This window comes from Mobula hypostoma, chromosome X1, assembly GCF_963921235.1.
Source record: "Mobula hypostoma chromosome X1, sMobHyp1.1, whole genome shotgun sequence".
Classification (NCBI taxonomy): Eukaryota; Metazoa; Chordata; class Chondrichthyes; order Myliobatiformes; family Myliobatidae; genus Mobula; species Mobula hypostoma.
This window is the reverse complement of record NC_086128.1, coordinates 15,956,674-15,967,942: the sequence shown is the minus strand read 5'-3', so window position 1 is coordinate 15,967,942 and position 11,269 is coordinate 15,956,674. Positions and strand designations below refer to the sequence as shown.

General features: G+C 39.5%; 1 protein-coding gene across 2 annotated transcripts in view; it reads left to right on the top strand.

Moving 5' to 3' along the window:
- racgap1 (Rac GTPase activating protein 1) overlaps window positions 1–11,269 on the top strand; it is a 62,032-nt gene that overhangs the window by 45,063 nt on the left and 5,700 nt on the right. For both annotated transcript variants that reach the window (XM_063037043.1, XM_063037044.1), the window contains exon 16: window positions 1–40. This exon is cut by the window's left edge and continues 72 nt beyond it. In XM_063037043.1, the coding sequence (XP_062893113.1) occupies window positions 1–40 (40 nt within the window). The remainder of the gene's footprint in view (window positions 41–11,269) is intronic.

Here is an 11,269-nt window from a genome sequence, read left to right as displayed (position 1 = left end):
CAGCACGAGTCAAATCCAGTCTGACCAAGACCACTCCCAAGTAAGTACATTCTACACTCCTACATTTTGGAATCCACTGTGAGAAGTGATAATTGGAATATGCTATTTTTTTTTTACGTGCCAGCTTTTATTTCGGTCACTTCTGGGATTGTCGTTGACTTACAATCAAGTATCAGTGCATCCTAATGATTTGCAATGCCCTGATATGGCATGTTCTTCCTTGAGTGCTTGGCATGTATTTGCACATGAGCTTCTCCCTTGACCTATTTTCCACTGCTTCTCATCTGATCTTCTGAGTGACATTTAGTTACACTTGGTGAACTGAAATTGGGAATATTGTGAGCACAAAACTGCTCCTTTCTCTTTATGAAGGATATAATATCTGCAGAACACCATTCATAGGTCGAACATGGCACATTCTGAATGGTAGACTAATTAAAATTTAGTTGATTGGTTCATGCAAGTACCTAACAATGCATGTCTTGCCATAAGGTAAAGTGGTGCAATCTTGTGCTTTAGTTTCTCAAATTACAATGATGGTTGTTTTTTTTGGTATCTGCTATTAAACAGCTGACAATTTTGTTCACTACCCCAACCCAAAAAGTGTGACAGGATAGGTGACTTGTTCTGGCAAACTGGCAGGATGTGATCAACCTTCATAATTTATCCATTTCTTCCCCCTCCCCCTCACCTTTTGGATAAAGTTCCTTACTCTGCAAGCGAGTCTGTCTTCTCAATTAGTACAGCAAATTCAAGCATTGCTCCAGAAATTTATCTGCTAAAAGCAAAAGATGAGTAAAGGATCCTGATAAGTCATAACATTTTTTTAGAAGAATGTTAAAAATTAATTCCATGTTCTGAATTGCTGACTTAGAGCATCTACAGGCAGTCCCCAGGTTACAGAACGATTCTGTTCCTGAGAAATGTCCATAAGCCGATTTCTTTAAATCAGATACATCTATATTGCTATCCATATTGTATAGCGCTACATATGCTTGCAATAATTTCATTTTGTTGAATAACCACTGGCCATAATGAACAAGTACTGGACCCAGTTATTATATAACTAGTTTGAAGATAAGGAAATCTGAATTTATATACACTTTAAAACATAAGTAGGCGAGCCCTGTTGGCAGCTGGTGGAGTAACATCGTTTTAGATTGCTCCTACCCTATTTACTTTATTGTCTCCCAGTTTTTTTTTGAAACCTTATATAATATTTTAATACTGCCCTACTATGGGTGGGGGGGGGGGAAAGCTTCTGCAAAAGAAAGGGCAACAGAAGATGAATCCTCAGTCACTTAGGATTCAATCAGTGACTTCCTTAGACGGCAAAAATCGGAATTTTCTGAGGAGTTTCAACGACTTAATGGCAAATTGGATACAATCCAACAAACTAACTGAGCATGAGAATCGAATTCAGGAAAATACTGCAAAGCTCTTGACACTTGAAGATGCAATTAAACTCTGCAAGGAATTATCTTTATCCAATGAAAAATTGATGAGAAGGATTATCAATCTAGAAAATAGTAACAGGAGAAATAATTTGCGAATTCTGGGCCTTGAAGAATCAATTGAAGGTGCTGACCCCACGAAGTTCTTTGCAAACTTTCTGAAGCAGCTACTCCCTGTTTTATTCACTTCTGAGCCTAAGCTTGGTTGAGCATATCACTCACCGACTTCAAAGCCACTGCCGTCGGCAGCGAGACCTAGGTCGGTCATTCTAAGTTTTCGTGAATTTCGTATTAAGGACCTTTTAATTCGCCATACCCATTGACAAGGAATGATCAATTTCCATGGTTACAAGGTCAGATTTGTGGAAGGCTATTCGCCTGAAGTTATGGCTGATCGTATGAAATATAAAGAAGTTATGTCAGAACTTTACAATAAAGGATTTAAACCATCTCTTCGTTTTCCCGCCCGTCTGAGTATTGTTTTGAAGTACGGATTGCAAAAAAGAATAAAGTCGGTTGAAGATGCAAAAGAGTTTCTGAAGGCTGGTCTAAAACTGTTATATTTCTTATTTGATCAATTTTTTCTTTTAATATGAATTTGAAATAAGGTTTCAATAAGCTTACGTTTTGGCTGTTCGTATGTCTTTTGTTATTTTTTTTGATACTTGTTTATTATATCCCTTTTTGAGGCTTTAATATCTCTTTCTTTGAATTTGTTTAAATTGATCCTTTTATATTTTTGAATACTGAGTTATTTTTCTTTTTATGTTGTGTCTTGGTAGGGACATAATTGACCTTGAAGGACCGGAGTTTCTGTCAACAGGATTTTTTGGGGAGGGAACCTTTTAGTTGTTAGCTCTTCTGGCTTTGGGTGGGGGAGGGGTTAGGGCTTATTTCTCTCTGGAAGCTGTGTTGGGTTGATTATATGATTGACTGTTTGACTACCTTACCCTACGGTTTGCTTTCTAGTTTTAATAACTTATGGCCAGATATTTTAATTACATGATTGGTATTTAAAATGGTTCGAAATATTAACTTATTTAGTTTGAATGTGAAAGGGCTGAATCACCCAATTAAATGGAACAAAGTATTTGCTTTTATTAAAAAATTAAAAGCACCCATTATTTTCTTACAAGAAATGCACATACGCAGCTGTGATAGCTTTCGTTTTTTTACTCGGTGGAAGGGTATGCAATTCCATTCTTCATTTAATGCAAAATCACGTGGAGTTTCGATTTTTGTAGATAATACAGTTTCTTTTGTTCAGCATAAAGTTGTTTCGGGTCCTAATGGTTGATTTGTTATTGTATCAGGGAGTTTAGACAGTAAATTGATTTTTTGCTAATGTATATGCCCCCAATATAGACGATCCAGGATTTTTTGAACGTCTATTTTCGTTTTTGCGTGATTTGTGTGCTACTTACTCTCTTGTGATGGGAGGAGATTTTAACTGCTGGTTAGATCTAGTATTAGATCGCTCGTCTGTTAAACCAGTCACACTTAATCAGCTTTGTTTATCCAATCCTTTCTAACTAAATGTGGTATAGTTGATGCTTGGTGTCTTCATCCGACGGACAGGGAGTATTCATTTTTCTCTCATGTCCATCATTCTTATACCAGGATTGATTATTTTTTATTGACAGTCAAATGATTCCATTGGTTCAATCGATCGAATATACAAACGTTAGTATAAAGAGATTGCTATTTCAGACCATGCTCCTGTACTTTTATCTTTAAATCTTCCTGGTCCTTTCCCTACGAGTAGATTTTGGCGATTTAATTTAGCTCTGTTATCCGATGAGGACTTTTAAAATTTATGGAGAATCAAGTTACTTTTTTTTTGAAGAAAATACGGTGGAAGAGACATCTAGTCTTATTACATGGGATACTTTTAAAGCATAAAGCATATATCCAGGGTCAAATTATTTCTTGTACTACAAATATCATTAAAAAAGTTAACAGAGAGAAATGAACTAGCTAATCAGTTAAAACAACTGGGCCATAAATATGCTTCAGTACTCGATCCTGAAATGAGACGTATTGAAACCAAAACTAAATATGATCTTTTAACGTATCCAATTGAAAGCCAGCTTTTAAAAGATAGAAGTCAATTTTATATTCACGGAGATAAAACTGGTAAGCTACTGGCTAATCAATTGAAGCCATTTATAGCCAAGCGGCAAATTAAAGAAATATGTAAAATTAATGGGGGCATGACAACTGACCATTTTGAAATTAATGACACTTTTAGGGAATTTTATTCCAAATTGTATAGCTCTGACTCTTAATGATAATATTGCAATGAATGATTTTTTTAGATCAATTAAGTATTCCTAATCTTTTGATGGATGATCATAGACAACTGGATTAACCTATTTCCCAGGAGGAAATGGCTCAGGCTATTTGAGAATTGCATTCTGGGAAATCCCCAGGACCCGATGGATTCTCTGGAATAGGGGTCACCAACCGGTCGATCTTTGAGACTTTCCCAGTAAATCCCAAAGAAAAATCAAAAATAAATACACAAATACTGTTGTAATGTGAGCATTATAAAAGTAAGTGATACTAATTAGGATAATGGTAATATAGCAATATTTTCGCTAAAAAGCTGTTTGTAAAGAGAGATTGTTTCCGGGTTGCGGGGGTTCAGTTCCGTTCTTTCTGCCCAGTGCGTATGTGTGTAGTTCACCTGCCATGCACCGCGTTTTCAGCGTAGCCTGTGCTGCATCAAAGTGACCAATCAGATTAGATAAGAGTACAGACTGTCGCAAACATCAATATACAGCAGTGGTCCCCAACCTCTGGGCCGCGAAGCATGCAGTGGTGCAGCGGTAGTCGGGATGCACACAGCACATCTTTAAGAAAAAAGGCCGAAATAAACAAGCTAATTAATTAGGTGCTGCCTGGCACGTAAATGTCGCTCAGATCAGAGGTGACACAATCGCTCGTGATAGCATAGCGGACGCTCCACGAAAGAAGGTGAAAACATACAAGTTCCATCCAGAATGGGAAGAGGAATTTCTATTTACCTTGGTGAAAGATAAGTTTGTATGTATAGTCATAGTCATACTTTATTAATCCCGGGGGAAATTGGTTTTCATTACAGTTGCTCATAAATAATAAATAGTAATAGAACCATAAATAGTTAAATAGTAATATGTAAATTATGCCAGTAAATTATGAAATAAGTCCAGGACCAGCCTATTGGCTCAGGGTGTCTGACCCTCCAAGGGAGGAGTTGTAAAGTTTGATGGCCACAGGCAGGAATGACTTCCTATTACGCTCAGTGCTGCGTCTCGGTGGAATGAGTCTTTGGCTGAACGTATTCCTGTGCCCACCCAGTACATTATGTAGTGGATGGGAGACATTGACCAAGATGGCATGCAACTTAGACAGCATCCTCTTTTCAGACACCACCATCAGAGAGTCCAGTTCCATCCCCACAACATCACTGGCCTTGCGAATGAGTTTGTTGATTCTGTTGGTGTCTGTCTGTATGTTGTGCCACCAAACACAAGCACTGACTAAAAGAGGGAATCTGGAGCAGCACTGCAACAGCAACCACCAGGAATTTAAAGACACCTACCCCGCAAAGAGCACAATTCGTGCCTGGAAAGTTGAGCTGAAATCGGGGTGAAAGGCCCAGAAATCGTTTTCCACAAAACATGCTGCTCAAAATAAGGCTGCTATTGAAGCATCATTTCGTGTAAGTCACCTTTTGGCTGAACACAAGAAGCCTTTTACAGATGGCGATTTATTCAAGGAAGCAATGGTCATTACCAGAGAGACTGTTTTTAATGACTTTAAAAACAAAAACGGCATCACAACCGCAATACATAATATACTGCTTGGCCCTGCAACAGTGACAAGGAGGGTAGAGTCATCGTCAGAGGACATGAATATTTTTCGCTACAGTTCGATGAATCCCTGGATGTAATGCAAACAGCTCAGCTTGTTGTATTTGTCAGAATGGCTTTCCAGGATTTTACAACAAAGGAGGACTTCCTCACTCTTTTTGCAATTAAAGGAAAGAATGAGAGGTGAGGATATTTACAATGAGTTTTTAAAAAAATGTCCGTGAAAATGACATCTCCATTCATAAACTGGTGGCAATTACTACTGATGGGGCCGAGCAATGCACGGTGTGCGCTTGGTTTTATACCACTAAAAGTCAGTGCCTACTTTGGGTCAACTTATCTATATGGAATTGCATTTTCACAGATGAAAATTATTAAATGTAAGTACAGGAGCTGACTTGCTGACAGACACCTCACTAGGATTGCCAACTTTCTCACTCCCAAATAACGGACAAAAGTGGCAGTCAAATCCCGGGACATTTGTGTTTACCCCGAGAAGGACGACCAGGACCATGAAGTCTTGCGCAGGCACCTGTATGCACGTACGTGCTGATTTTTTTTTTTTTTTTTTAACCCCACGAATCAGTTTTGGCTTAATTTTCATTATTTCTACTTTATATAGGCTGTGTATTTATCATATCATTCCTGTTTTTACTATATGTTGTGTTATTTTAGGTTTTATGTGTTATTTGGTATGATTTGGTAGGTTATTTTTTTGGGTATGGGAACACTCAAAAATTTTTTCCATATAAATTAATGGTAATTGCTTCGGCGTAAAGCATTTTGGCACGAATGGTTTCATAGGAACGTTCTACCTTAGCGGGGGGAATACGGGATGGTTGGCAACCCTGTACCTCACAGACTGTCTCAGACTGGCTGTCTGCAGTTCTGAGCCAAATTTCAGGGAACTAGCAGAAAGTATTCAGCCCCTGTCTTCACACTGAGTGCAACAGTCAATTTTTATTCATTTATTTTTCATATCCTGGCAGGGAGATTTGCAAGGGCTACTGAGGTGACTTTAAACTAGAATGGTTGCGGGGTGGGAATCAAATTAAAGGGACTAGGAGAGAGGAGGTTAGTTCACAACAGGGGGATGGGAACAAGTGCAGAGAGACAGAGGGGTGTAAAATGAGGGTAGAAGCAAAAAGTAGTAATGTGAAAAGTAAAAGTGGCAGGCTGGCAAATCCAGAGCAAAAATCAAAAAGGGCCACTTTTCAACATAATTGTATAAGGGCTAAGAGTGTTGTAAAAGCGAGCCTGAAGGCTTTGTGTGTCAATGCAAGGAGCATTCGTAACAAGGTGGATGAATTAAAAGCGCAGATTGTTATTAATGAATATGATATAGTTGGGATCACAGAGACATGGCTCCAGGATGACCAAGGATGGGAGCTCAACATTCAGGGATATTCAATATTCAGGAGGCAGAGACATGAAAGGAAAGGAGGTGGGGTAGCATTGCTGGTTAAAGATGAGATTAACGCAATAGAAAGGAAGGACATTAGCCGGGAGGATGTGGAATTGATATGGGTAGAGCTGCATAACACTAAAGGGCAAAAAAACACGAAAGGGCTGGTGGGAGTTGTGTACAGGCCACCTAACAGTAGTAGTGAGGTTGGGGATGGTATTAAACAGGAAATTAGAAATGCGTGCGATAAAGGAACAGCAGTTATAATGGGTGACTTCAATCTACATATAGATTGGGTGAACCAAATTGGTAAGGGTGCTGAGGAAGAGGATTTCTTGGAATTTATGCGGGATGGTTTTCTTTGAACAAACATGTCGAAGAACCAACTAGAGAGCATGCTATTCTAGACTGGGTATTGAGCAATGAGGAAGGGTTAATTAGCAATCTTGTCATGAGAGGCCCCTTGGGTAAGAGTGACCATAATATGGTGGAATTCTTCATTAAGATGGAGAGTGATATAGTTAATTCAGTAACAAAGGTTCTGAACTTAAAGAAGGGTAACTTTGAAGGTATGAGACATGAATTAGCTAAGATAGACTGGCAAATGACACTTAAAGGGTTGACGGTGGATATACAATAGCAAGCATTTAAAGATCGCATGGATGAACTGCAACAATTGTTCACCCCAGTTTGGCAAAAGAACAAATCAGGGAAGGTAGTGCACCCGTGGCTGACAAGGGAAATTAGGGATAGTATCAATTCCAAAGAAGAAGCATACAAATTAGCCAGAAAAAGTGGCTCACCTGAGGACTGGGAGAAATTCAGAGCCCAGCAGAGGAGGACAAAGGGCTTAATTAGGAAAGGGAAAAAAGATTATGAGAGAAAGCTGGCAGGGAACATAAAAACTGACTGTAAAAGCTTTTATAGATATGTGAAAAGAAAAAGATTGGTTAAGACAAATGTAGGTCCCCTACAGACAGAAATAGGTCAATTGATTATGGGGAGCAAGGACATGGCAGACCAATTGAATAACTACTTTGGTTCTGTCCTCCCTAAGGAGGATATAAATAATCTTCTGGAAATAGTAGGGGACAGAGGGTCCAGTGAAATGGAGGAACTGAGGGAAATGCATGTTAGTAGGGAAGTGGTGTTAGATAAATTGAAGGGATTAAAGGCAGATAAATCCCCAGGGCCAGATGGTCTGCATCCCAGAGTGCTTAAGGAAGTAGCCCAAGAAATAGTGGATGCATTAGTGATAATTTTTCAAAACTCTTTAGATTCTGGACTAGTTCCTGAGGATTGGAGGGTGGCTAATGTAACCCCACTTTTTATAAAAAAAAAGGAGGGAGAGAGAAACCGGGGAATTATAGACCGGTTAGCCTAACATCGGTGGTGGGGAAAATGCTTGAGTCAGTTATCAAAGATGTGATAACAGCACAATTTGGAAAGCGGTGAAATCATCGGACAAAGTCAACATGGATTTTTGAAAGGAGAATCATGTCTGATGAATCTCATAGAATTTTTTGAGGATGTAACTAGTAGAGTGGATAGGGGAGAACCAGTGGATGTGGTATATTTGGATTTTCAAAAGGCTTTTGACAAGGTCCCACACAGGAGATTAGTGTGCAAACTTAAAGCACATGGTATTGGGGGTAAGGTATTGATGTGGATAGAGAATTGGTTGGCAGACAGGAAGCAAAGAGTGGGAATAAACGGGACCTTTTCAGAATGGCAGGCAGTGACTAGTGGGGTACCGCAAGGCTCAGTGCTGAGACCCCAGTTGTTTACAATATATATTAATGACTTAGACGAGGGAATTAAATGCAGCATCTCCAAGTTTGCGGATGACACGAAGCTGGGCGGCAGTGTTAGCTGTGAGTAGGATGCTAAGAGGATGCAGGGTGACTTGGATGGGTTAGGTGAGTGGGCAAATTCATGGCAGATGCAATTTAATGTGGATAAATGTGAGGTCATCCACTTTGGTGGCAAAAATAGGAAAACAGATTATTATCTGAATGGTGGCCGATTAGGAAAAGGGGAGGTGCAACGAGACCTGGGTGTCATTATACACCAGTCATTGAAAGTGGGCATGCAGGTACAGCAGGCGGTGAAAAAGGCGAATGGTATGCTGGCATTCATAGCAAGAGGATTCGAGTACGGGAGCAGGGAGTTACTACTGCAGTTGTACAAGGCCTTGGTGAGACCACACCTGGAGTATTGTGTGTGCAGTTTTGGTCCCGTAATCTGAGGAAGGACATCCTTGCCATAGAGGGAATACAAAGAAGGTTCACCAGATTGATTCCTGGGATGGCAGGACTTTCATATGATGAAAGACTGGATCAACTAGGCTTATACTCGTTGGAATTTAGAAGATTGAGGGGGGATCTTATTGAAACGTATAAAATCCTAAAGGGATTGGACAGGCTAGATGCAGGAAGATTGTTCCCGATATTGGGGAAGTCCAGAACGAGGGGTCACAATTTGAGGATAAAGGGGAAGCCTTTTAGGACCGAGATTAGGAAAAACTTCTTCACACAGAGAGTGGTGAATCTGTGGAATTCTCTGCCACAGGAAACAGTTGAGGCCAGTTCATTGGCTATATTTAAGAGGGAGTTAGATATGGCCCTTGTGGCTAAAGGGATCGGGGGTATGGAGGGAAGGCTGGTACAGGGTTCTGAGTTGAATGATCAGCCATGATCATACTGAATGGCGGTGCAGGCTCGAACAGCCGAGTGGTCTACTCCTGCGCCTATTTTCTATGTTTCTATGTTGAAATAAAATTAAATGAGGAAACTTAGAATTAAAGGTGTGCAGTATTGTAATATTCTTATGCTAGTTACAGTGTTTTCTTGTTTGAATTAATCTGAAAGTTTGACAAAAGTATTTTGTATAATTCAAATACAATTCGCCCAAATAAAAGGCCTCAAATTGGAAGTACAATCTGAGCTGTTTTTTCTCTGAACGATTTAGTAGGTAGATCTTGCCTTTCACTGAGGTCGAGGTAGGGGATCTTGGGCTTAAAAACGTTGGTGACCACTACTGTGGAGAGTTTTATAAGGCTTTTACCTTCTTGCTTATACCACACTTCTGTTCTACCCTTACTGATTCCTTTAAGGTAGGAAGGTTACCGCAGTCTTTTTACGAAGCTTCCATTTCGCTCATTCTTAAAAAGAATAAGAATCCTACTGAATGTTCCTCGAATAGACCCATCTCTTTACTTAATTTTAATACTAAAATTTTATCTAAAGTGTTGGCTCGCAAACTTGAAAATATTATATCTTCTATAGTTTCGGATGTTCAGATAAGATTTATTAAAAATCGATATTCCCATTTTAATATACAGTGTTTGTTAAATGTTATGCATTCTCCATCTAAGGAAATATCGGAATGTGTGATATCTTTGGATGCGGAGAAGGCCTTTGACAGAGTTGAATGGAATTATCTTTTTACATCCTTAGAAAAATTTAAATTTGGACCAAATTTTATTCATTGGATTAAATTACTTTATTTCCCTCTGCTCGGGTTCTTACTAATCTTCAGAATTCTAAACCCTTTAAACTCCAACATGGGACTAGACAAGGTTGTCCTTTGAGCCCTCTGCTTTTTGATTTGGTATTAGAACCCTTAGCAATTGCTTTTCGAGAGTCTAAAGAGATTACTGGTATCCTAAGGAGAGGTACTATCCATAGAGTGTCCCTTTATGCTGATGACTTATTGCTTTTTATATCTAATGTTACAACCTCTTTACCATCTGTGTTCCATTTGTTGACTGATTTTAGTCAGTTCTCAGGATATAAATTAAATTTACATAAGAGTGAACTGTTTCCTTTCAACAATTTAATACCAACTGATAATAACCTTCCTTTTAAAATTTTAAGAAAACAATTTAAGTATCTAGGAGTAACAATTACTAAGAATTATAAAGATTTATTTAAGGAAATTTTTTTAACTTCAATGAATTATGTTAAAGAACACTTTAATTGGTCACCTAACGCAAACACGAAGAATTCTGCAAATGCTGGAAATTCAAGCAACACACATCAAAGTTGCTGGTGAATGCAGCAAGCCAGGCAGCATCTCTAGGAGGAGGTGCAGTCGACGTTTCAGGCCGAGACCCTTCGTCAGGACTAACTGAAGGAAGAGCTAGTAAGACATTTGAGAGGGGGACGGGGAGACAGGAGGGGGAGGGATGGAGCCAAGAGCTGGACAGGTGATTGGCAAAAGGGATATGAGAGGATCATGGGACAGGAGGCCCAGGGAGAAGGAAAGGGGGGGTCCCAGAGGATGGGCAAGGGGTATAGTCAGAAGGACAGAGGGAGAGAAAGAATGTGTGTATATAAATAACAGATGGGGTACGAGGGGGAGGTGGAGCATTAGTGGAAGTTAGAGAAGTCAATGTTCATGCCATGAGGTTGGAGGTGCCTCCCTCCTTTTTCTCCTGTCTTCTCCTATCATTTTGGATCTCCCCCTCCCCCTCCCACTTTCAAATCTCTTACTAGCTCTTCCTTCAGTTAGTCCTGACGAAGGGTCTCGGCCTGAAACATTGACTGTAC